The 27,761-nt window shown below is 41.2% G+C and overlaps 2 protein-coding genes across 3 annotated transcripts in view; one reads left to right on the forward strand and one right to left on the reverse strand.

Moving 5' to 3' along the window:
* The window catches only part of TMEM87A (transmembrane protein 87A), a 37,579-nt gene extending 32,934 nt beyond the window's left edge, over window positions 1–4,645 (reverse strand). The window contains exons 1-2 of one of the 2 annotated variants that reach the window (XM_056547197.1): window positions 4,413–4,645; window positions 1,812–1,872 (exon numbers count right to left, since the gene is read on the reverse strand). In XM_056547197.1, the coding sequence (XP_056403172.1) occupies window positions 1,812–1,872; window positions 4,413–4,535 (184 nt within the window). In that variant the 5' untranslated portion in view covers window positions 4,536–4,645. The remainder of the gene's footprint in view (window positions 1–1,811; window positions 1,873–4,412) is intronic. The other variant, XM_056547198.1, reaches the window with a different exon arrangement.
* The window catches only part of GANC (glucosidase alpha, neutral C), a 79,955-nt gene continuing 56,819 nt past the window's right edge, over window positions 4,626–27,761 (forward strand). Inside the window, exons 1-7 of the mRNA XM_056545037.1 lie at window positions 4,626–4,733; window positions 7,400–7,502; window positions 15,060–15,196; window positions 15,583–15,639; window positions 23,570–23,678; window positions 27,104–27,231; window positions 27,427–27,609. Of these exons, the coding sequence (XP_056401012.1) occupies window positions 15,135–15,196; window positions 15,583–15,639; window positions 23,570–23,678; window positions 27,104–27,231; window positions 27,427–27,609 (539 nt within the window). The 5' untranslated portion in view covers window positions 4,626–4,733; window positions 7,400–7,502; window positions 15,060–15,134. The remainder of the gene's footprint in view (window positions 4,734–7,399; window positions 7,503–15,059; window positions 15,197–15,582; window positions 15,640–23,569; window positions 23,679–27,103; window positions 27,232–27,426; window positions 27,610–27,761) is intronic.

Here is a 27,761-nt window from a genome sequence, read left to right on the forward strand (position 1 = left end):
TTATATAAAACTTAATTTTTATAAATTTTTTTTGGGAATAAAATGTTATAAAAAAAAAAAAAAAGCTGCCTTTTTTTACATTCATGTCGTTCATCGTACGGTATCATTAACATTTTATTTTAATAGTTGGGATATTTAAGTACGCGGCGATACCAAATATGTATATAAAAAAAAATATATATATATATATATTTATTTTTTACACACTTTTTGGGGGTGAAAGAGGGAAAATGGGACAATTTACGTTTTTATTGGGGGAGGGGGCTTTTTCACTTTTTTTACTTTTGTTTCCTTTTATTTTTACACTAATAGTCCCCATAGGGGACTATTTATAGCAATCATTCGATTACTAATACTGTTCAGTGCTATACATAGGACACAGCACTGATCAGTGTTATCAGTCATCTTCTGCTCTGGTCTGCTCAATCGCAGACCAGAGCAGAAGACCCATGGAAGGCAGCGGAGGCAGGTGAGGGGACCTCCGGCTGCCATGCTGGATGATCGGATCGCTGCAGCAGCGATGCGGGCGATCCAATCATCCATTCTAAGTACCGCGATCTGAGGCGATAGAGCGGATGTCCGCTATTACGGGCCGGTCCCTGGCTGCTATCAGCAGCCGGGACCTGCCGCGCATGACGTGAGCATCGCTCCGATGCTCGCGGTTGTGCATAGGACGTAAATGTACGTCCTGGTGCGTTAAGTACCAGCTCACCAGGACGTACATTTAAGTCCTGCGTCGTTAAGGGGTTAAAGTCCTACCCTGCCCATCTGCTTTGCCCTGCTGTAATAAGAGGATGAGTGAAAAGGTGAAACGCGAGGAATAAAAGCCACGGTGGTAGGATGTTACGAAAAACAAATAGGTTTATGTCAACAGTAAAAAACCTGTTCGGTGAGTACATCAGCATATACAGAACTGATTAAACATAAGCTGACATAGCAGGATATAGACACGCAATATATTTCTCAGGAGCCCTGTGTAAATACATGAGTCGCTCCGGCCAGATTCACACAGTGTAAAATAGAAGAATGTATTTAAAAGCAGAAAATATACATGTTTTTCACTTTAGAGGTTTTCTCATTTTTTTATTTTTGTTTATTAATGTTTTTTTTAAGTGTATTTAAACATTTTTCCAGTGTTACAATTCACAAAACTCAGGGAGAACAAGCAGGCGCTCCATGTCTATAGTCTAGAGCAGTGGTCTTCAACCTGCGGACCTCCAGATGTTGCAAAACTACAACTCCCAGCATGCCCGGACAGCCGTTGGCTGTCCGGGCATGCTGGGAGTTGTAGTTTTGCAACATCTGGAGGTCCGCAGGTTGAAGACTAGAGATGAGCAAACTTACAGTAAATTCGATTCGTCACGAACTTCTCGGCTCGGCAGTTGATGACTTATCCTGCGTAAATTAGTTCAGCTTTCCGGTGCTCCGGTGGGCTGGAAAAGGTGGATACAGTCCTAGGAAAGAGTCCCCTAGGAATGTATCCACCTTTTCCAGCCCACCGGAGCACCGGAAAGCTGAACTAATTTATGCAGGAAAAGTCATCAACTGCCGAGCCGAGAAGTTAGTGACGAATCGAATTTACTGTAAGTTCGCTCATCTCTATTGAAGACCACTGGTCTAGAGCAGTGTTTCCCAACAAGGTGCCTCCAGATGTTACAAAACTACAACTCCCAGCATGCCTGAACAGCCTTTGGCAATACAATTTGGGGGGGGAGCCTATTAAACAAGTATTCTGCTCCAACACCGTGCTAATCTGGCCTAATATAATAAACTACAGTAAGGCGACAGTTACTACACAAATAGGTTCTTACAACTGATATAGATGATGGAGTCACGAAAAAGGATCTTCCCGAAAGTGAATGTCGTGTCATTCTAGAAAAGAAATTTAAAAAAAAAGTTAATAGACAATAAGCAGCTTATCTGTGCAAAGATACACTAACTTTTCACACTACAGGTATCATCCTGCCTTTTTACTGCCGTTATATTACAATAACTGATGGGGGAAAAATAAAAAAAATAAAAAAAGAAGAACACGGATGCAATATTGGATAATAACTGATGACCATCATCCGTTATTTTTAATTTTTTTTTTCTTAAAAAAAACTGATGTTGTTCATCCGTTATCATCCATTATTACCAGTTACATCTGGTTTGTCATCAGGTTTTAAACCTTTTTTTGGTAAAACTGTACTGAGCATGCTCAGTTCAAAAAACAAATGTTAAAAAACCTGATAATGGATTTTTTTTTTTTTTTTTTTTTAAACATCCGGTTCCCATAGACTTGAATGTTAAATTTTAATGTTCGGTTTTTCACAACCGACGTTAGTAAAAACAGACACATACCTGATGCAAAAGGATGTTGAAAAAATCCTATTGACAGGAATGTTTTTTTTTTTTTTTTTTTTTTTTTTTTTTTTACAGGATGATACCTGTAGTGTGAAAGGGGCCTAAATTATGTAAACCTTTACAACAATGTATTTGTTACTCCAATGCATCTTAAAGGGGTATTCCAGGCAAAAAAAATTTTATTTTTAAAATATTTAAAATGTATATATATATATATATAACAACTGGCATTGGAAAGTTAAACAGATTTGTAAATTACTTATATTAAAAAATCTTAATCCTTCCAATAGTTATAAGCTTCTGAAGTTTTCTGTCTAACTGCTCATTGATTATGTCACGTCCCGGAAGCTGTGCATGATGGGAAAATATCCCCATAGGAACTGCACAGCTCCCGGGACGTGAGTCATCAGAGAGCAGTAAGACAGAAAACAACAACTCAACTTCAGAAGCTAATAACTATTGGAAGGATTAAGATTTGTTTTAATCGAAGTAAATTACAAATCTGTTTAACTTTCCAGAGCCAGTTGATATATGAAAAAAAAGTTTTGGCCTGGAATACCCCTTTAACTTTTGGCAGTCTGGTTCTGCAGTACGATAGCTTATGCAAAAAAAAGGCACCAATCCTGTCCATAGGTTGTGTGGGTATTTAAGCTAAGCTCAATCAATGGGGTATTTCGGCTTCATACATCTTATCCCCTATCCAAAGGAGCATCCCCCTATCTCAGTGCACCCCTTGCATTCTGTGCCGTCACGCCTCCCCCCCCCATAGACATGAATGGAGGGGCGTGGCTTGACATCACTAGGGGCGTGGCCGTGATGTCACATCCCAGTCTTGGAGGCAGCGCCTGGCAAAGAATGCTGGGGTCTGCACCGAGATCAAAGGGATCCCCAGCGGCAATCATACATCCTATCCTTTGGATAGAGGATAAGACGTATAAAGCCGGAATACCCCTTTAAAAAGAACGGAACTGAGACGCAGTACTACACACAACCTGTGGACAAGAGTGGAGAAGTTTTTGCAAAAAAGAAGCAGCATTTTTCTAATCCTAGACAACCCCTTTAAGCTGGCCACACATTGCAATAGGCAATTACAAGTATAACCCAGAAATACCTTTGTTCAGGGTGTTTTATTAAAAAGAATCCCCCTATTGGGTAGAAGCCGGCAGTTTTTAGGTAGTTAGGGAACCTCCTATTAGACGACCCCATTTAAAGGGCACTCTGGCAAATCTCTGGCGAAAGGAAAGTCAAGGTTTATTCATTTAACTGCGGCAGCCCGGAGAATTTTTTTTATTAAATTGTGTGGAAGTACCCCTTTATGTGAGCTGACGTTATTTCGACACCTTCACCAGAATCAGGACATCCGTAAGGGTCTATTCACACGGCAGAATTTCTGCCTCAAATGAAAGCCCAATACACTCCATGGGATTCCGCACTGCCGTCAGGTTAACCATTGTCTGCTCCAGCACATTAGGCTGAAAGGGGTATTCCAGAAAGTTAAACAAATTTGTAAATTACTTCTATTTAAAAAAATCTTAATCCTACCAGTACTTAGCTGCTGAAGTTGAGTTATTTTCTATCTGACAACAGTGCTCTCTGCTGACACCTGTCTGTCTCAGGAACTGTCCAGAGTATAAGCAAATCCCCATAGCAAACCCCTCCTGCTCTGGACAGTTCCTGAGACAGACAGACAGGTGTCAGCAGAGAGCACTGTTGTCAGATAGAAAAGAACTCAACTTCAGCAGCTGATAAGTACTGGAAGGATTAAGAGTTTTTCAATAAAAGTACTTTACAAATCTGTTTAACTTTCTGGAGCCAGTTGATATAAAAATAATAAATTTCACTGGAAATTTCACCTTTCAAATGGGTGTTCCGCAAGCGGGGTATCTCCAGCTGTTGCACAACTACAACTCCTAGCATGCCCTGACAGACATTGGCTGTTCGGGTATGCGGAGAGTTGTAGTCAGAGATGGAAAAGACAGCAAAGAAGAAAAAAATTGACAACTCCCCCCACGATGACAGCACCACGTCACCCGGAGCAGACCACCACCACCCCCCGCCAAACTCACCGGAGAGAGGCGTACGGACCACCGGGAGGGGTCGCCGCTTTCTGCCCGACCGACAGCAACGGACGCGACAACTGTCAAAAGCAGCACAACCAGCCCGACCCGGCTCCGCGCCGACGCCATCATCACTCTCTCCACAGATGACACCGGAACTACACTGTGCGGACGTCACTTCCGGGAAAGCGCGCGTCACGTGACCGGATACACGGGAGGTGGGGGGGGGGAGTAAAACAAAAACATGGACAGCGGCAAGAGAAACAACTCACCACAGTGGACTAGGGTGAAGGCTGTGTAGACGTCACGAGATCATGTGACATTCCTCAGGTCAGGTGACTCAGTAGCACAGGCGGACTCGTGTAGTATAAAGATTGATCGCGCTGTTTTAGAATAACATTTTATTTGTTGACTATAGCGACCAATCACAGCTCAGCTTTCGTTTTATCACAGACATATGGAATAAAAGCTGATCTCTGACTGGTTGCTATGGACAACAAAGGAAATCTGTACGCCAGCTTGATTAATCACCCCAAATAAACAGCTGTCTATTTACTATCACTGGACAGGACCTTAATGCCCCCTAGTGGTCGGGTCTTAAATACATGAACCATGGAGCCTTGTCCATAAACACCTTTTCTATGGAGGTCTCACCCTGCTGGGGTCCATAGAAGGGATCACATCCAGGTATCCATGGCAGTGTTTCCCAACCAGGGTGCCTCCAGCTGTGGCAAAACTACAACTCCCAGCATGCCCGGACAGCCTTCCTGCATATATTACTGAGTTGTTGGCATACCTCGTATCACCACTAGTAGTGACTGAAGGCTATGCGATCGCTCTCCACATCATCACACCAGCAGGGGGCAGTGTGTCACAGTGTGTGTAATGAGACAGAAGTGTAATGCAGAGACAGAGGAGTGTAATGAAGAGAAAGTGGAGTGTAATGAAGAGACAGGAGTGTAATGAAGAGACAGGGGAGTGTAATGAGACAGAAGTGTAATGCAGAGACAGGGGAGTGTAATGAAGAGACAGAGGAGTGTAATGCAAAGACAGAGGAGTGTAATGAAGAGACAGGGGAGTGTAATGAAGAGACAGAGGAGTGTAATGCAAAGACAGAGGAGTGTAATGCAAAGACAGAGGAGTGTAATGAAGAGACAGGGGAGTGTAATGAAGAGACAGAGGAGTGTAATGAAGAGACGGGAGTGTTATGAAGAGACAGAGGAGTGTAATGAAGAGACGGGAGTGTTATGAAGAGACAGAGGAGTGTAATGAAGAGACAGGAGTGTAATGAAGAGACAAAGGAGTGTAATGAAGAGACAGAGGAGTGTAATGAAGAGACAGAGGAGTGTAATGAAGAGACAGAGGAGTGTAATGAAGAGACAGAGGAGTGTAATGAAGAGACAGAGGAGTGTAATGCAAAGACAGAGGAGTGTAATGCAAAGACAGAGGAGTGTAATGAAGAGACAGGGGAGTGTAATGAAGAGACAGAGGAGTGTAATGAAGAGACGGGAGTGTTATGAAGAGACAGAGGAGTGTAATGAAGAGACGGGAGTGTTATGAAGAGACAGAGGAGTGTAATGAAGAGACAGGAGTGTAATGAAGAGACAAAGGAGTGTAATGAAGAGACAGAGGAGTGTAATGAAGAGACAGAGGAGTGTAATGAAGAGACAGAGGAGTGTAATGAAGAGACAGAGGAGTGTAATGAAGAGACAGGAGTGTGTAATGAAGAGACAGTGGAGTGTAATGAAGAGACAGAAGATGGTAATGAAGAGACAGGAGTGTAATGAAGAGATAGGAGTGTAATGAAGAGACAGAGGAGTGTAAGGAAGAGACAGGAGTGTAATGATGAGACAGAGGAGTGTAATGAAGAGACAGAGGAGTGTAATGAAGAGACAGGAGTGCATAATGAAGAGACAGTGGAGTGTAATGAAGAGACAGAAGATGGTAATGAAGAGACAGGAGTGTAATGTAGAGACAGGAGATTGTAATGAAGAGATAGGGGAGTGTAATGAAGAGACAGGAGTGTAATGAAGAGACAGGAGATTGTAATGAAGAGACAGGGGTGCGTAATGAAGAGACAGGAGATGGTAATGAAGAGACAGAGGAGTGTAATGAAGAGACAGGGGAGTGTAATGAAGAGACAGGGGAGTGTAATGAAGAGACAGGGGAGTGTAATGAAGAGACTGGAGATGGTAATGAAGAGGCAGGAGATGGTAATGAAGAGACAGGGGAGTGTAATGAAGAGACAGGGGAGTGTAATGAAGAGACTGGAGATGGTAATGAAGAGATGAGATGGTAATGAAGAGACAGGGGAGTGTAATGAAGAGACGGGAGTGTAATGAAGAGACTGGAGATGGTAATGAAGAGACGAGATGGTAATGAAGAGACAGGGGAATGTAATGAAGAGACAGGAGATGTAATGAAGAAACGAGATGGTAATGAAGAGAAAGCAATGTGTGAGACGGGTGTAATGAGGAGACAGAAGGGTAATGAGGAGACGGGAGTGTAATGAAGAGACGGTGTGTAATAAAGCGAAAAGGGGGTGTAATAAAGAGAAGATGTAATGAAGAGACAGGAGTGTAATGAAAAGATGGGTGTGTAATGAAGAGACAGGCGAGTGTAATGAAAAGAAAGGGTGTATAGTGCTGTGTAATAAAGAGAATCACATGTATATTCGTATCATTATGTAATGTACACTATGTTTCTATGTATATGAATTATTGTTACTTCGGTGGATTATGCTTTCTTCCTATGGCCCACCCACTGCTGTTTGGTGCCATTGTTATAGTATTTATGCCCTGTATGTTGTCTTAGCACTCATGCTAACCTGATGAAGGGGAATTAACCTCCGAAACACGTTATTGGATGAAACTCATCTTATTGGAATAAAAGTCAATTTTCTCACTATTTACAAGAACGTCGTCTGAACCTTCCTTGGGAGATTTCAGTCCCTGGTTATAAAGTTCTCTTTTACTCTTATTCCACTTTCACGACAGGATAGTTGTCCTGCCTTCCTGCGACCCATAGGCTGAGCAGCATATTCCGGGCACCAGTGCCCCATTACAGGGGTCATATGCGTGTTTCATATAAACACTACAGGTAAGCGACATGTTAGATGACTGTTCTTTCTTTAAAAAAAACATTGTAAAGGTAGCGGTGCTTTTTCTGGTGTCTTCTCTCCCTTTTAGGTCTTTCTTGTTTCCTTAGGATGTTTCTGAGATACTTCTCTGCCTTACGATCTCTTATTCCGCTCTTCTAGCCAATATTATTATTATGTTTATTTCCCCACCCTGATGTGTGGACACATCTTACTATTGTTTACTTACATATGGCCGGTTCCCTGATTAAATGACCTATGATGCATAACGACATCTAAAGCTTTCATTGGCTGATCAATGTCACGTGACCGTTGCTGATTGTGACAGAGGTTTCATGGAGAAAGAAAATTCCCTGTTCTGATTTGACCCGGGCGCCATGTCCTATATAACTGAGAGGCCACACTATTCAGATTCCCTGCAGGATGCCGCTTCGTGTAATATCTGACTATTCCACAGGGGCTGTGAAGTTAGTGTAGTTAATAATATAGTGTCTGTACCTGTGTTTGATGGCTGGTCTCGCAATTTTTTAAAAGACCTACAGCTGAATATAATGCTATACTTTTCTATAACCTATGTATTATAGTTATGTATAGCATCGGTCGGAATTCCCCCCCCCCCCCCCCTGCGATCTAACACTTATTCCCTATCCTTAGGATAGGGGATAAGTTGTTACATCCCGGAGGTATCCTTTAAGGCTGATTTAGATTCGGAGGTGCCCCAGTTGCTCACATATATACATAGGAATATATATATGTATATAGCTACCGTATGTATATCCATAAACGCTCATACATATGTTTATATTCATATATACATGGCGCAACATTTTGCCAGAGCTGTCCAGGCATGCTGAGAGTTGTAGTTCTGCAACATCTGGAGTTTGGACATCGCTGATCTAACATAAGGAATCCGATGTAAACTACTACATAATATAAAGAACACACAAGTTCCCCTTATGCCTCATAGGAAATGACAACTACCGTCCAGTAGGTGGCGCTTGATGACGGCGAAAACCTGAGCCGGACACCCGAGTGACATCAGTTCCCTGTGTAACCGAAGCTTCTGGTGTAGAACAATTCTAAGTAACAAAGGGCAAAGGTTATAGGTTAATGGTGTAGTCTTCATGACTTCTGCAATATATAAGGAAGGGCGTATGTGAAGGGTAAGAATAGGTTTACATTGCTGATGTGATTTGAGTATATATCAGTCATTATATTATTGATTTATTATTTATTGCTTCATAGTATAGTGTTATGTAATGTTATAGATTATTAGTCATAATACAGATTAGTTGCAGGCGTGTATCGGGCAAATGTGTAACCTGTGCTGTTAGGCTGTGTTCACACAATGTAAAATGAATAGCAAAATACACCCGTAAAATAGAATACGTTGTTAATTCCAAGATTTGAATTACGGAAACCTTTTTAGGGTACGTTCACACATATGCAGATTTAATGCGCAGGATTTTCTGCTGCAGATTTCAATGTAAACTAAATGACTGAGCACAGCTTCTATTCTGCAGTTACAAATCCTGCGCACCAAATCTGCGCAGGATCCTGTATGCGCGAACGTACCCTTAAAGGGTTACTCCGCTCCCCAGCATCTGCAAAATTCCTCCTCACCCCGAAACATTAAGTTCCTGGACGCTGTGTGCGGGCTTCCGTGTTCAGGCCCGTCCCCTCGTGACGTCATGGCCTGGCCGATCAATGAAAGTCTACGGGAAGGGGGCGCGACGGTCGTCACATCACATGACGTGGGCGTGATGTAACGAGGGGCCGGGCGTGAACACGGAAGCCCGCACACAGCGTTCAGGAACTCAATGTTCCGGACGCTGGGGAGTGGAGTAACCCTTTAAAGGGTTACTCCGCTCCTCAGCGTCCGGAACTCAATGTTCAGAATGCTGGGTGTGGGCTTCCGTGTTCACGCCCGCCCCCTCGTGAAGTCACGCCCCACCCACTCAATGAAAGTCTATGGGAAGGGGGCGCGACGGATGTCGTGCCCCCTTCCCATAGACTTGCATTGAGGGGGCGGGATGTCACATCACGGGGCGGGGCGGGACGTCACGAAGGGGTGGGTGTGAACACGGAAGCCCACACCCAGCATTCTGAACATTGAGATCCGGACGCTGAGGAGCGGAGTAACCCTTTAAACAGTTTAGCCACTGACAGCCACTTTTCCATAGGCTTTCATTGCGTGTATTATTAGAATATAAATATGGACATATTTAATTCCTATTTTACAACATATTTTGCTATTTACACTATGTGAACACAGCCTTACAGAACATTTACATGTATTGGGTTCTGATGTGAGCTAAAAAGCATGCGTGGACCATGTACGAGTCTGTGTTTTGTGTCTGTATTTGTTCTGTGTACTGCTGCATGGTATCCTTTTGTGGTACCGTATTCACCCCTATAATCAATAGGGCAGTTTAATTCCTCAGTTTAGACAAGATAAAACTAGACTAAACAAGCAAAATCTGGACCAGAAAAGGCACACTGGGGGAGATTTATCAAAGGATTTAGACTGGTTTTTCCCGTCTAAATTTGTCGCACAGAAAGTCTCAGTCTAAATACGTGTGACTTTTTCGCAACTTTTGCTTTAGATCATTTTTAGAACATTATGCATTCTAGTCTATTTTAGACTGAAAAATGCGTTGGTGCTGAATTTATCTGCCTTGTTAAAAATAAAAGAAGCGATCTGATTGGTTGCTATGGGCAACTGGGCAACTTTTCCTCTGTACAGGTTTTGATAAATCTCCCCCCATTATGTATATACCCCTTTAAACAATGCAGGGCCCTACAATTCAGCTGCATTTCAATAACAGCGCAGTTCCGGTAAAGTAACAGGTGAAACAGTAAAAAAAATATTGTTTGGGTTTTTTTTTTTTTGCTTAATGATAGAACACTGACTTTATGCATCAAATTAATGCAAATACAGTGAAGGAGTTTAAACATGCATATAAGATAGGGATAGGTATAAGGCTATCCTTCATATAAGATAGAGATAGGTATAAGTCTATCCTTCATATAAGATAGAGATAGGTATAAGGCTATCCTTCATATAAGATAGAGATAGGTATAAGGCTATCCTTCATATAAGATAGGGATAGGTATAAAGCTATCCTTCATATAAGATAGAGATAGGTATAATGCTATCCTTCATATAAGATAGGGATAGGTATAAAGCTATCCTTCATATAAGATAGAGATAGGTATAATGCTATCCTTCATATAAGATAGAGATAGGTATAAGGCTATCCTTCATATAAGATAGAGATAGGTATAATGCTATCCTTCATATAAGATAGGGATAGGCATAAGGCTATCCTTCATATAAGATAGGGATAGGCATAAGGCTCTACTTCATATAAGATAGGGATAGGTATAAGGCTATCCTTCATATAAGATAGAGATAGGTATAAGGCTATCCTTCATATAAGATAGAGATAGGTATAAGGCTATCCTTCATATAAGATAGAGATAGGTATAAGGCTATTCTTCATATAAGATAGGGATAGGTATAAGGATATCCTTCATATAAGATAGAGATAGGTATAAGGCTATACTTCATATCAGATAGAGATAGGTATAAGGCTATCCTTCATATAAGATAGAGATAGGTATAAGGCTATCCTTCATATAAGATAGAGATAGGTATAAGGCTATTCTTCATATAAGATAGGGATAGGTATAAGGCTATCCTTCATATAAGATAGAGATAGGTATAAGGATATCCTTCATATAAGATAAAGATAGGTATAAGGCTATCCTTCATATAAGATAGGGATAGGCATAAGGCTTTCCTTCATATAAGATAGGGATAGGCATAAGGCTATCCTTCATATAAGATAGGGATAGGTATAAGGCAATCCTTCATATAAGATAGGGATAGGTATAAGGCTATCCTTCATATAAGATAGGGATAGGTATAAGGCTATCCTTCTTATAAGATAGGGATAAGCATAAGGCTATCCATCTTATAAGATAGGGATAGGCATAAGGCTATCCTTCATATAAGATAGGGATAGGTATAAGGCTATCCTTCATATAAGATAGGGATAGGTATAAGGCTATCCTTCATATAAGATAGATAGGTATAAGGCTATCCTTCATATAAGATAGAGATAGGCATAAGGCTATCCTTCATATAAGATAGGGATAGGTATAAGGCTATCCTTCATATAAGATAGAGATAGGTATAAGGATATCCTTCTTATAAGATAGGGATAGGTATAAGGCTATCCTTCATATCAGATAGGGATAGGTATAAGGATATCCTTCATATAAGATAGGGATAGGTATAAGGCTATCCTTCATATAAGATAGGGATAGGTATAAGGCTATCCTTCATATAAGATAGGGATAGGTATAAGGCTATCCTTCATATAAGATAGGGATAGGTATAAGGCTATCCTTCATATAAGATAGGGATAGGTATAAGGCTATCCTTCATATAAGATAGGGATAGGTATAAGGCTATCCTTCTTATAAGATAGGGATAAGCATAAGGCTATCCATCTTATAAGATAGGGATAGGCATAAGGCTATCCTTCATATAAGATAGGGATAGGTATAAGGCTATCCTTCATATAAGATAGGGATAGGTATAAGGCTATCCTTCATATAAGATAGATAGGTATAAGGCTATCCTTCATATAAGATAGAGATAGGCATAAGGCTATCCTTCATATAAGATAGGGATAGGTATAAGGCTATCCTTCATATAAGATAGAGATAGGTATAAGGATATCCTTCTTATAAGATAGGGATAGGTATAAGGCTATCCTTCATATCAGATAGGGATAGGTATAAGGATATCCTTCATATAAGATAGGGATAGGTATAAGGCTATCCTTCATATAAGATAGGGATAGGTATAAGGCTATCCTTCATATAAGATAGAGATAGGTATAAGGATATCCTTCTTATAAGATAGAGATAGGTATAAGGCTATCCTTCATATAAGATAGGGATAGGTATAAAGCTATCCTTCATATAAGATAGAGATAGGTATAAGGCTATCCTTCATATAAGATAGAGATAGGTATAATGCTATCCTTCATATAAGATAGGGATAGGCATAAGGCTATCCTTCATATAAGATAGAGATAGGTATAATGCTATCCTTCATATAAGATAGGGATAGGCATAAGGCTCTACTTCATATAAGATAGGGATAGGTATAAGGCTATCCTTCATATAAGATAGAGATAGGTATAAGGCTATCCTTCATATAAGATAGAGATAGGTATAAGGCTATCCTTCATATAAGATAGAGATAGGTATAAGGCTATTCTTCATATAAGATAGGGATAGGTATAAGGATATCCTTCATATAAGATAGAGATAGGTATAAGGCTATACTTCATATCAGATAGAGATAGGTATAAGGCTATCCTTCATATAAGATAGGGATAGGTATAAGGCTATCCTTCATATAAGATAGAGATAGGTATAAGGCTATCCTTCATATAAGATAGAGATAGGTATAATGCTATCCTTCATATAAGATAGGGATAGGCATAAGGCTCTACTTCATATAAGATAGGGATAGGTATAAGGCTATCCTTCATATAAGATAGAGATAGGTATAAGGCTATCCTTCATATAAGATAGAGATAGGTATAAGGCTATCCTTCATATAAGATAGAGATAGGTATAAGGCTATTCTTCATATAAGATAGGGATAGGTATAAGGCTATCCTTCATATAAGATAGAGATAGGTATAAGGATATCCTTCATATAAGATAAAGATAGGTATAAGGCTATCCTTCATATAAGATAGGGATAGGCATAAGGCTTTCCTTCATATAAGATAGGGATAGGCATAAGGCTATCCTTCATATAAGATAGGGATAGGTATAAGGCAATCCTTCATATAAGATAGGGATAGGTATAAGGCTATCCTTCATATAAGATAGGGATAGGTATAAGGCTATCCTTCTTATAAGATAGGGATAAGCATAAGGCTATCCATCTTATAAGATAGGGATAGGCATAAGGCTATCCTTCATATAAGATAGGGATAGGTATAAGGCTATCCTTCATATAAGATAGGGATAGGTATAAGGCTATCCTTCATATAAGATAGATAGGTATAAGGCTATCCTTCATATAAGATAGAGATAGGCATAAGGCTATCCTTCATATAAGATAGGGATAGGTATAAGGCTATCCTTCATATAAGATAGAGATAGGTATAAGGATATCCTTCTTATAAGATAGGGATAGGTATAAGGCTATCCTTCATATCAGATAGGGATAGGTATAAGGATATCCTTCATATAAGATAGGGATAGGTATAAGGCTATCCTTCATATAAGATAGGGATAGGTATAAGGCTATCCTTCATATAAGATAGGGATAGGTATAAGGCTATCCTTCATATAAGATAGGGATAGGTATAAGGCTATCCTTCATATAAGATAGGGATAGGTATAAGGCTATCCTTCATATAAGATAGGGATAGGTATAAGGCTATCCTTCTTATAAGATAGGGATAAGCATAAGGCTATCCATCTTATAAGATAGGGATAGGCATAAGGCTATCCTTCATATAAGATAGGGATAGCTATAAGGCTATCCTTCATATAAGATAGGGATAGGTATAAGGCTATCCTTCATATAAGATAGATAGGTATAAGGCTATCCTTCATATAAGATAGAGATAGGCATAAGGCTATCCTTCATATAAGATAGGGATAGGTATAAGGCTATCCTTCATATAAGATAGAGATAGGTATAAGGATATCCTTCTTATAAGATAGGGATAGGTATAAGGCTATCCTTCATATCAGATAGGGATAGGTATAAGGATATCCTTCATATAAGATAGGGATAGGTATAAGGCTATCCTTCATATAAGATAGGGATAGGTATAAGGCTATCCTTCATATAAGATAGGGATAGGTATAAGGCTATCCTTCATATAAGATAGGGATAGGTATAAGGCTATCCTTCATATAAGATAGGGATAGGTATAAGGCTATCCTTCATATAAGATAGGGATAGGTATAAGGCTATCCTTCATATAAGATAGGGATAGGTATAAGGCTATCCTTCTTATAAGATAGGGATAAGCATAAGGCTATCCATCTTATAAGATAGGGATAGCTATAAGGCTATCCTTCATATAAGATAGGGATAGGTATAAGGCTATCCTTCATATAAGATAGAGATAGGTATAAGGATATCCTTCTTATAAGATAGGGATAGGCATAAGGCTATCCTTCATATCAGATAGGGATAGGTATAAGGCTATCCTTCATATAAGATAGGGATAGGTATAAGGCTATCCTTCATATAAGATAGGGATAGGTATAAGGCTATCCTTCATATAAGATAGGGATAAGCATAAGGCTATCCTTCATATAAGATAGAGATAGGTATAAGGCTATCCTTCATATAAGATAGGGATAGGGACTATTGATAGGATTCAGATTATTGGGCAGACTAGATGGGCCAAATGGTTCTTATCGGCCGACACATTCTATGTTTCTATCTATGTAAAGTCAGCATACATTTTTATTTCTGTAATGTTAATCTTGTCCACTAGGTGCCGCAGTTGTGATTGTTTAAAAAAGAAAAAAAAAGCCCATGAACCCGGAAAGATAAGACTATAGTATTAAGAATGATGTCGACTACTGAACTGGCGACCCCTAAGCCCCCTGAATCCAACAATCCTCTAGAAGGGTAAGTTTACATCTGGATATAGTTTGGTGTCTATGTGAGGTGACTTATCTGTAACATGTTGCACTTAAATAGACATATTTTAAAGTTTTTATTGTTTTTTTTTTTTTAAGAAAGGATATTGCACTGTATATATTTACCGTGCTGAGATCTGATACAGCATTTATTTACTGAGCTTGTTTTAGCACCATATTCATTTATTGTTCTTGATCTGGATACCGTACCCACATACGTTTACATTATAACATAAAGAAACATTATAATAACTAAGGTGAAAATAAGGGTACAATTTAATTTGTAAAATTTTTTTTTTTAAAGTATACTTTATTTTTTATAGCTATGAAAATCACATTGTCCTGTATTAATACACGGCTTTGTTTTATTTGTAGTGTACTGACTGAGGACCAAAACTTATTCAAGACATGCGGACAGATTGGATTTTACAGGTAATTCTGAACAATGGTGGGACATATAGGGCCTGATGTTTTCCTTTTTCTAAAGACCCCCACCCCTCCCCCCTTTTTGAATAAAAAGTCATAAAGTACTCAAAATAGTTAAACTTTTGTGCACTACTTTAATAAATACAGTGGTCCCTCAATATACGATGGTAATTCGTTTCAAACGACCCATCATTTGTCGAATCCATCGTATGTTGAGGGATCCGTGCAATGTAAAGTATAGGAAGCTGTACTCACCTGCCCCCGCCGCTCCGCACCAGGTCCTCACCGCTCCCGATGCTGTCACAGGGGCTCCCGATGCTGTCCCGCTGCTCCGGTGTCTTCTTCGCGATCCTCCGGCTTCTTCCACATCTTCTCCGGTGTCCGGGCCTCGCTTTCTGGTGACGTTATTACATTGCTGCGCCGGCGCGGCGTGCGTAGTGACGTAATAACGACGCCGGAAAGCAAGGCCCGGACCCTGGAGAAGATGCGCAAGACACCGGAGGATCGTGAAGTGGACCCGGAGCATCGGGAATAGGTAAGCGAACCTGCCAGGGATGCTTAAACTACTATCCGACAGCAGCTTAACCCCTTAAGGACACATGACGTTCTCATACGTCTCCATTTCCGAGTCCTTAAGGACACATGACGTATGAGAACGTCATGTGTTTTACCGGCCCCCCGCAACCATCTGGAGCGGAGCCGGTCCCCGATGCCTGCTGAAATCGTTCAGCAGGCATCGGGGCATATCGCCCAGGGGGGTCATTATGACCCCCCATGTCGGCGATGGCCGCAGATCGCTGAACAATTCAGTCCAGCGATCTGCGGCGGATTCCGGGTCAATCGGGTCTCCAGTGACCCGGTGACCCGGAATTATTGGCTGATCGGGGCCGTCAGAGACGGCCCCGATCAGCCAGAGCCAGCAGGGGTGAGGTGGCACTGGTGCCACCTCACGATCGCCCTGATTCGTCGGCCGGATTACCGGCCGACCAATCAGGGCGCCTGCTGCGGGTGTCACTCCCGCAACCCGCTCCGCCCCTCTTCCGGAGGACGTGAGCGGGTGCGGGAAGACGACCCCCGGTGCTGGGGACCCCGATCCCCGGCGTCCCTGTTGGGATCGGGGCCCCAGGAGCAGCGGCGGCGGCGGAGACGACGAGGGACTGACCTGTGCGGCGAGGATCGTTGGAGGTGAGTGACAGCCTCCTGCTGTTGCTTAGCAACAGCTCCCAGCATGCAAAAAGGGCATGCTGGGAGCTGTAGTTATGCAACAGCAGGAGGCAGACCACCACAACTCCCAGCATGCCCTTATGGGCATGCTGGGACTTGTAGTTTTGCAACAGCTGGAGGCACATTCTTTCTATGGAAAAGTGTACCTTCAGCTGTTGTGTAACTACAACTCCCAGCTTGCACAATCAGCTAAAGTGCATGCTGGGAGTTGTAGTGGTGCATCTGGTGGTTGCATAACTACAACTCCCAGCATGCCCGTTGGCTGTCGGTGACTGCTGAGAGTTGTAGTTTTGCAACAGCTGAAGGCACACTGAGTTAAGTAGTAAACCAGTGTGTCTCCAGCTGTTGCATAACTACAATCCCCAGCATCCCCAGCCAAAGTAGTATGCCTCCAGCTGTTGCATAACTACAACACCCAGCATGCCCTTCCGCTGTCCGTACATGCTGGGGGTTGTAGCTTTTGCAACAGCTGAAGGCACACTGGTTGCAAAACACTGAGTTTGTTACCAAACTCGGTGTTTCACAACCAGTGTGCCTCCAGCTGTTGCAAAACTACAACTCCCAGCATGCACTGATAGACCGTACATGCTGGGAGTTGTAGTTTTGCAACAGCTGGATGTTCCCCCCCCCCCCCAATGTGAATGTACAGGGTACACTCACATGGGCGGAGGATTACAGTTAGTATCCGGCTGCAAGTTTGAGGTACGGCAAAATTTCTGCCGCAGCTCAAACTGCCAGCGAGAAACTACTGTGAACCCCCCGCCCGTGCGACTGTACCCTAAAAACACTACACTAACACACAATAAAATAAAAAGTAAAAAACACTACATATACACATACCCCTACACAGCCCCCCTCCCCAATAAAAATGAAAAACGTCTGGTACGCCACTGTTTCCAGAACGGAGCCTCCAGCGGTTGCAAAACTACAACTCCCAGCATGCACTGATAGACCGTACATGCTGGGAGTTGTAGTTTTGCAACAGCTGGATGTTCCCCCCCCCTATGTGAACGTACAGGGTACACTCACATGGGCGGAGGATTACAGTAAGTATCCGGCTGCAAGTTTGAGCTGCGTCAAATTTTCTGCCGTAGCTCAAACTGCCAGCGAGAAACTACTGTGAACCCCCCGCCCGTGCGACTGTACCCTAAAAACACTACACTACACTACCACAAAATAAAATAAAAAGTAAAAAACACTACATATACACATACCCCTATACAACCCCCCTCCCCAATAAAAATGAAAAACGTCTGGTACGCCACTGTTTCCAAAACGGAGCCTCCAGCTGTTGCAAAACAACTACTCCCAGTATTGCCAGATAGCCGTTGACTGTCCAGGCATGCTGGGAGTTTTACAACAGCTGGAGGCACCCTGTTTGGGAATCACTGGCGTAGAATACCCCTATGTCCACCCCTATGCAAGTCCCTAATTTAGGCCTCAAATGCGCATGGCGCTCTCACTTTGGAGCCCTGTCGTATTTCAAGGCAACAGTTTAGGGCCACATATGGGGTATCGCCGTACTCGGGAGAAATTGGGCTTCAAATTTTGGGGGGTATTTTCTGCTATTACCCTTTTAAAAAATGTAAAATTTTGGGGAAAACAAGCATTTTAGGTAAAAAAAATATATATTTTTTTACATATGCAAAAGTCGTGAAACACCTGTAGGGTATTAAGGTTCAAATTACCCCTTGTTACGTTCCCCGAGGGGTCTAGTTTCCAAAATAGTATGCCATGTGTTTTTTTTTTTGCTGTCCTGGCACCATAGGGGCTTCCTAAATGCGGCATGCCCCCAGAGCAAAATTCGCTTTCAAAAAGCCAAATGTGACTCCTTCTCTTCTGAGACCTGTAGTGCGCCAGCAGAGCACTTTTCACACCCATATGGGGTGTTTTCTGAATCGGGAGAAATTGGGCTTCAAATTTTGGGGGGTATTTTCTGCTATTACCCTTTTTAAAATTGTAAAAATTTTGGGAAACCAAGCATTTTAGGTAAAAAAAATATATATTTTTTTACATATGCAAAAGTCGTGAAACACCTGTAGGGTATTAAGGTTCACATTACCCCTTGTTACGTTCCCCGAGGGGTCTAGTTTCCAAAATGGTATGCCATGTGTTTTTTTTTTGCTGTCCTGGCACCATAGGGGCTTCCTAAATGCGGCATGCCCCCAGAGCAAAATTCACTTTCAAAAAGCCAAATGTGACTCCTTCTCTTCTGAGACCTGTAGTGCGCCAGCAGAGCACTTTTCACACCCATATGGGGTGTTTTCTGAATCGGGAGAAATTGGGCTTCAAATTTTGGGGGGTATTTTCTGCTATTACCCTTTTTAAAATTGTAAAAATTTTGGGAAACCAAGCATTTTAGGTAAAAAAAAAATATATTTTTTTACATATGCAAAAGTCGTGAAACACCTGTAGCGTATTAAGGTTCACATTACCCCTTGTTACGTTCCCCGAGGGGTCTAGTTTCCAAAATGGTATGCCATGTGTTTTTTTTTTTCTGTTCTGGCACCATAGGGGCTTCCTAAATGCGGCATGCCCCCAGAGCAAAATTTGCTTTCAAAAAGCCAAATGTGACTCCTTCTCTTCTGAGACCTGTAGTGCACCAGCAGAGCACTTTTCACCCCCATGCGAGGTGTTTTCTGTATCGGGAGAAATTGGGCTTCAAATTTTGGGGGGTATTTTCTGCTATTACCCTTTTTAAAAATGTAAAATTTTTGGGAAACCAAGCATTTTAGGTAAAAAAAATATATATTTTTTTTACATATGCAAAAGTCGTGAAATACCTGTAGGGTATTAAGGTTCACTTTACCCCTTGTTACGTTCCCTGAGGGGTCTAGTTTCCAAAATGGTATGCCATGTGTTTTTTTTTTGCTGTCCTGGCACCAAAGGGGCTTCCTAAATGCGGCATGCCCCCCAAAAACCATTTGTCGCTCCTTCCCTTCTGAGCCCTCTACTGCGCCCGCCGAACAATTAACATAGACATATGAGGTATGTGCTTACTCGAGAGAAATTGGGTTTCAAATACAAGTAAAAATTTTTTCCTTTTTATCCCTTGCAAAAATTCAAAAATTGAGTCTACAAGAACATGCGAGTGTAAAAAATGAAGATTTTGAATTTTCTCCTTCACTTTGCTGCTATTCCTGTGAAACACCTAAAGGGTTAATACACTTACTGAATGTTTTTTTGAATACTTTAGGGGGTGTAGTTTTTATAATGGGGTCTTTTATGGGGTATTTCTAATATGAAGACCCTTCAAATCCACTTCAAAACTGAACTGGTCCCTGAAAAATAGTGAGTTTGAAAATTTTGTGAAAAATTTCAAAATTGCTACTGAACTTTGAAGCCCTCTGGTGTCTTCCAAAAGTAAAAACTCATAAATTTTATGATGCAAACATAAAGTAGACATATTGTATATGTGAACCCCAAAAAAATATATTTTGAATATCCATTTTCCTTACAAGCAGAGAGCTTCAAAGTTAGAAAAATGCAAAATTTTCATTTTTTTCATCAAATTTTGGGATTTTTCACCAAGAAAGGATGCAAGTTACCATAAAATTTTACCATTAAGTTAAAGTAGAATATGTCACGAAAAAACAATCTCGGAATCAGAATGATAACTAAAAGCATTCCAGAATTATTAATGTTTAAAGTGACAGTGGTCAGAATTGCAAAAAACGCTCCGGTCCTTAAGGTATAAAATGGCCTGGTCCTTAAGGGGTTAAGCATTTTGCGCTGTCGTATAGCAGTTAATGCGATGGCCCCGACATATAAAAGCATCGTATGTCGATTTTATCATATGTCGGGGCCATCGCAGGTCGGGGGGTTACTGTAGAGTGAAATGCATTTTCCCATACTTTTTTCACCAATATTTGAACGGAAACACAATAGTACATGAACCCCATTGTGTGTATTGGTGAATAGTTGTGAAATATCTCTAACTGCAACTCTCTAAAATACAATGAGGACATACAAGTTGTTTGGTGTAAACATTCAAACTGACTGCCAGAAACAGTGAGTTCATGATCCACTTTAACCTCTAGATGACACAGGGTGTACGCCCCAGTCACGGTCGGGTGTGTATGTAGCGCGTTCACAAGCTGAGGGCGCTTCACACCTGGTAAGTCCGGCTGCTATCCTTAAAGGGGAACTCCGCCTCTAGGATAGGGGATAAGATGTCAGATCGCTGGGGTCCTGGAGTGGGAGGACTACAGTACCCAGAAAGATTATCAGAATTAGGGTTATTTAGTGTAGAAAAAAGAAGGCTTAGGGGCGACCTAATTACTATGTATAAATATATCAGGGGACAGTACAGAGATCTCTCCATGACCTATTTATACCCAGGACTGTATCTATAACAAGGGGGCATCCTCTACGTTTAGAGGAAAGAAGGTTTCTACACCAGCACAGACGGGGGTTCTTTACTGTAAGAGCAGTGAGACTGTGGAATTCTCTCCCGGAGGAGGTGGTCATGGTGAACTCTGTAAAATAATTCAATAGGGGTCTGAATAACATTACAGGTTATGTATAATAGATTTATAGGGACAGAACATTGATCCAGGGATTTATTCTGATGCCATATTTGGAATCGGGAAGGAATTTTTACCTCTAGTATGAGGGTTTTTTGCCTTCCTCTGGATCAGCTCAGTAGGGACTCATTAGGGATATAGGTTGAACTTGATGGACTCTGGTCTTTATTCAACCTTATGGACTATTTTACTATATTACTATGTAACATGACTTCAGAAGTCTTTACCCCCTGTCACACATATTCACACACTCTTGTCCGTTGCCCCTTCCTATAATCTTGGGTGCCACCCACTGGAAGAGGTACCAAACTAATATACTCTCCCTGGCATCCCACCCCATGTCTCCAGGCAGGACGCAGCCGTGGACCTTTGTACTGTGGCCACCAAATGGTATTTTCTACATTATATAAAAATGTTTAAAGAGTACCTGTCAGATCCCACAAAAAAAAAAAAAAAAAGACATAATATGTTACTAATATGTACCTATTCCTGCCCGGGTACATTACATTTTTATGCCTCTATCACCTATATTATACAAATCCCTCTTTTCCATGTTCATGTGTCATCTCTTGTCCATGACTCATGGACAAGCCTGATGGTAAGGAAGGACTGGTTAATGTCCCAGTAGGTATAGGGACCCCTAGTGGTGGGATTTTCAGGAGCCATTTTATTTATTAAATATTAAAATATAAAATAATTTTCATCAGTAACAACACATAAAAAGTTTTTCGATCTGACAGTGCCCATTTAATATTCAGGCACCCTGCATGTGACCACTGAAACCAATCATTGACCCTAGCAGTCAAGTCAAGAGTTTCCTGTATATCTAGTAAATCTAGTGCATACGTCAGTGTTTCCAAACCAGGGTGCCTCCAGCTGATGCAAAACTACAACTCCCAGCATGCCCGGACAGCCAATGGCTGTCCGGGCATGCTGGGAGTTGTAGTTTTGCAACTGCTGGAGGCACCCTGGTTAGGAAACACTGGCATAGTTATAAAAGTTTTTGAATTAAACAAGCATATTCAATTATGGAGGCCCAACTCACTCACATTAAAGGGGTTATCCAGGAAAAAAAATATTTTTTTATATATCAACTGGCTCCAGAAAGTTAAACAGATTTGTAAATTACTTCTATTAAAAAATCTTAATCCTTTCAGTACTTATGAGCTTCTGAAGTTGAATTGTTCTTTTCTGTCTCTCTGATGACACGTGTCTCGGGAAACGCCCAGTTTAGAAGAGGTTTGCTATGGGGATTTGCTTCTAAACTGGGGGTTTCCCGAGACACGTGTCATCAAAGAGCACTTAGACAGAAAAGAACAACCTTAACTTCAGAAGCTCATAAGTACTGAAAGGATTAAGATTTTTTAATAGAAGTAATTTACAAATCTGTTTAACTTTCTGGAGCCAGTTGATATATAAAAAAAAAAGTTTTTTCCTGGATAACCCCTTTAAGGTTGTTCTTTTCTATCTAAGTGCTCTCTGATGACACGTGTCTCGGGAACTGCCCAGTTTAGAAGAGGTTTGCTATGGGGATTTTCTTCTAAACTGGGCGGTTCCCGAGACACGTGTCATCAGAGAGTACATAGACAGAAAAGAACAACCTTAACTTCAGAAGCTCATAAGTAATGAAAGGATTAAGATTTTTTAATAGAAGTAATTTACAAATCTGTTTAACTTTCTGGAGCCAGTTAATATATATATATATATATATATATATATATATATATAAGTTTTTTCCTGGATAACCCCTTTAAGGTTGTTCTTTTCTGTCTAAGTGCTCTCTGATGACACGTGTCTAGGGAACCGCCCAGTTTAGAAGAGGTTTGCTATGGGGATTTTCTTCTAAACTGGGCGTTTCCCGAGACAGGTGTCATCAGAGAGCACTTAGACAGGAAAGAACAACCTTAACTTCAGAAGCTCATAAGTACTGAAAGGATTAAGATTTTTTAATAGAAGTAATTTACAAATCTGATAACTTTCTGGAGCCAGTTGATATAAAAAAAAAAAGTTTTTTCCTGGAGAACCCCTTTAACATGCAAAGGCTGCCAAACACCTAAAATAATAGTAATATAAAAAGTATAATAATAAATATAATAATATAAAAAGTCAAATTTCTGTACTGTCTTGAGATTTTCATCTTTAGTTTTTAGAGGTACAGGTTTTTACAATAATGTCTGTATATTCAGGAGACAGAAGCTCTTTCATCCTGAACGGTCCCCATACTCTGCTCAGTTGGACACACTGAATATAGAGAATGGCATTGTCACTGTAAAGCTCGTCCATGAGGAAGCACAGGTTAGTATATAACATCATTATGTTCCTGGACTATCACCTGAATGTCGTTGCTGTTTTCGTCATGGGTCTTTTTTTTCCATTAACTGTTTTTCGTAAGGAAAATAAAATCTTCTTTTTACATTTACGGTAACCAAGAAGGGGTAAAAATTGTGGAAAAGGGGGTGGTAAGGAGAGGGTTAAAAGATTTTGGTTCTCACATTTACTTGTTAGTATAGTCCTTTTATATAAGTATATTGGAAGCTTTAAAGGGGTACTCCACTGGTGCCAGAAAGTTAAACAGATTTGTAAATTACTTCCATGAAAAAATCTTAATCCTTCCAGTACTTATCAGCTGCTGTTATGATCAACAGGAAGTTATTTTCTTTTTGAATTTCCTTTCTGTCTGACCACAGTGCTCTCTGCTGACACCTATGTCCATTTTAGGAACTGTCCAGATTAGGATAGGCTTTCTATGGGGATTTGCTCTCCTACTCTGGACAGTTGCTAAAATGGACATAGGTGTCAGCAGAGAGCAATGTGGTCAGGTAGAAAGGAAATTCATAAGGAAAAAAAAAACTTCCTGTGGATCATACAGCATCTGATAAGTACTGGAAGGATTAGGATTTTTTAATAGAAGTAATTTACAGATCTGTTGAACTTTCTGGCACCAGTTAATAAAAAAAAAATTTTTTCCAGTGGAGTACCTCTTTAAAGGGGTACTCCGGAGGGGGAAAAAAATTCAGATCAACTGGTCCCTGAAATCACAGCGTCCCGAACAGCTTACAGGAGACCGGGAGGGACCTTACCTGCCTCCTGGGTGTCTGCTCCGGGCCGGGATCCCCTGCATGGCCAGCGCTCTCCTTCGTCATCGCGCACACCGTCCCGTCATCCAATAGGAGCAGCGTGCGTAGCGGCATGCGTATCGGCGTGCGTAGCAGAGACGTTCCGGAGCGACGGGGACACCCCAGGGACGCGGCAACAGCAATGGAGAGCAACATCCAGGGCAGTGGTGACGGGTCCGAAACAGCAGGGACACGTGAGTATTACCTCCTATACCAGTGGTCTCCAACCTGCGGACCTCCAGATGTTGCAAAACTACAACTCCCAGTATGCCCGGACAGCCGTTGGCTGTCCGGGCATGCTGGGAGTTGTAGTTTTGCAACATCTGGAGGTCCGCAGGTTGAAGGTTCAGAATCTTTTTTTTCTAGATTTTCATCCTTTAATATTGGGTGCGTCTTATATGCCGGAGCGTCTTATATGGCGAAAAATACGGTATATAAGAAAGGTTAATGTTTTGCCAAGATTTACAACATCTAAAAAAGTTATTATATCGGACAGTGCCCATTTAGGGTGCGTTCACACGCTCTCTGTTTTTGCGGGTTTTCCGCAGCGTATTAGAAAGGGGCGGGCTCTTCAGGGCTGTCCATAGCAGATTGTCCGCGGCAGAATTTACGCTGCAGAAAATCCGCCGCAAGCCCCATTGAAGTCAGTAGGGACTGCGGCGGATTTTCCGCAGCGTAAATTCCGCCGCGGACAATCTGCTATGGACAGCCGAAAAGAGCCCGCCCCTTTCAAATACGCTGCGGGAAAACCCGCAAAAACAGAGAGCGTGTGAACGCACCCTCAAGAATCAGTGTGGGTGTCAAATCTAGGTAGTATGTGACCCATCTGGAAAGCCCCGTATGAGCTCTCATATTTTAGTGTAGGAAATTGTAGTGGTTAGCTATGTGGCCTTCAGTTATTGTTAGAGTAGCGCGTCTATGCTAAAGTGTGTCATCACAACCCGGGTGAGACATAACATGTAAAATCCTAGTCACATAACTCTTTTATGTTGTTTAAGGGATGTGATTTGCTAAAATCAAATAAGGGATTATACTTGACTAAAAGTACATATTTTTTTTTGATGATTCAGATAAATTAGAGGATTTGGTTGAATATTGTCCATTCATCTCTAGGTTTTAAACATAGTAGGATAACATTAACGAGCATCTGTCACTTAAATCGCACAGTACCAACTCTTGCCATAAAGACATCCTCCTTAAAGGGGTACTCCACCCCTAGACATCTTATCCCCCTATCCAAAGGCAGGACCCCCGCGATCTCCCTGCGGCACCTTGCATTCATTTAGAGCTTCGGGTGCAGCGCCAGAGGCTCGTGGCGTCACACCCACGCCCCGTTTGTGACGTCACAGCCAAGCTTGTGACGTCATGGCATCCCGAACAGCTGTAAAGACAGCAGTAGGGTCCCTACCTTCCTCCATGCTGTCCGATGGCCGAATGACTTCTCAGTGCCTGAGATCCAGGTATGAGCAGTCAGGCGGCAGAATCATTGATCAATGGTTTCCTATGAGAAACCATTGATCAATGTAAAAGACAGGTGTGTGCTGTGTTATAGGTCCCTATGGGAGCTATAACATTGCAAAAAAAAAGTGAAAAAAAAAGTTAATAAGGATCATTTAACCCCTTTCCTAAAAAAAAGGTTGAATCACCCCCCTTTTCCCATTTAAAAAAAAAAAAAAAACCTGTGTAAATAAAAATAAACATAAACATATGTGGTATCGCCGAGTGCGGAAATGTCCGAATTATAAAAATATATCATTAATTAAACCGCACGGTCAATGGCTTATGCGCAAAAATATTCCAAAGTCCAAAATAGCGTATTTTTGGTCACTTTTTATATAATGAAAAAATGAATAAAAAGCGATCAAAAAGTCAGATCAATACATAAATGGTACCGCTAAAACTTCAGATCACGGCGCAAAAAATGAGCCCTCATACCGCCCCGTACGCGGAAAAATAAAAAAGTTATAGGGGTCAGAAGATGACAATTTTAAACGTATACATTTTCCTGCATGAAGTTGTGATTTTTTACAGAAGTGCGACAAAATCAAACCTATATAAGTAGGGTATCATTTTAACCGTATGGACCTACAGAATAAAGATAAGGTGTCATTTTTACCGAAAAATGAACTGTCCAAAGTAGGAGAAAATCCCCATAGCAAACATATGCTACTCTGGACAGTTCCTAAAATGGACAGAGATGTCAGCAGAGAGCAGAAGAAAATTTCCTCTGTAGTATTCAGCAGCTAATAAGTACTGAAAGGATTAAGATTTTTTTTATAGAAGTAATTTACAAATCTGTTTAACTTTCTGGCACCAGTTGATTAAAAAAAATAATAATAATTTCCACCGGAATACCCCTTTATTGGGTAATGTGTCTTTCTAAGACTGGTAGATTTTCTCATCTTTACCAGTGTTTCCCAGCCAGTGTGCCTCCAGCTGTTGCAAAACTACAACTCCAAGCATGCCTGGACAGCCAAATCCACACAGGGTGGGAAACACTGATCTAAAGTTATACGTAGTCATATATATATATATATATATATATATATATATATATATATATATACATATATATATAGTGACACTGCTTCAATTCTCCCGCAGGTACCATTAAAGCTACAAATCACTGCAGTTGAAGGAAATATCCTAAGAATAAAGATAAACGAGGAGTCGCCTTTGAAGCCCAGATTTGAGGTCCCTGATGTTTTGGTGAAGGAACCAGATACTGAACAGTAGGAATAATTTCTGTATTATTGGAAAGATTTCGGAGAATCAAATTAAAGGGTTTTTCGTAACTCGCAGAGTTTTCCTCTATCCACATAGCGGACAGGGGGTGGGGGTGGGGTTTGGGTTCCAATGTACCGATGCTTCTTTTTTGATGATTATGAATTTCAGAAACACATTGAAAAGGCTGCATTATTTTACAGGCTGAACGTCGCCAACCTGGAGGCCGGCGGTCTAGTTCTAGAACAACCAAGTAGCTCATGTAAAATCCATCTCACTGCCGAGCCGTTCTCTCTGCTGGTTACCCAGGAGGACAGGGAACTGATCAGTGTTAATCCTCAAGGACAATTATACTTTGAGAATGCTGCCGCTCCTTCCAAGGAAAGGTAGGAGATGCTGAACATTTCACTTTTGTTTGCTCCATATCTGTAGTCTTCAAACTGCGGCCCTCCAGATGTTGCAAAACTACAACTCCCTGCATGCCCGGACAGCCGATGGCTGTCCGGGCATGCTGGGAGTTGTAGTTTTGCAACATCTG

The sequence above is a fragment of the Hyla sarda genome, chromosome 11 (assembly GCF_029499605.1).
Source record: "Hyla sarda isolate aHylSar1 chromosome 11, aHylSar1.hap1, whole genome shotgun sequence".
NCBI lineage: Eukaryota > Metazoa > Chordata > Amphibia > Anura > Hylidae > Hyla > Hyla sarda.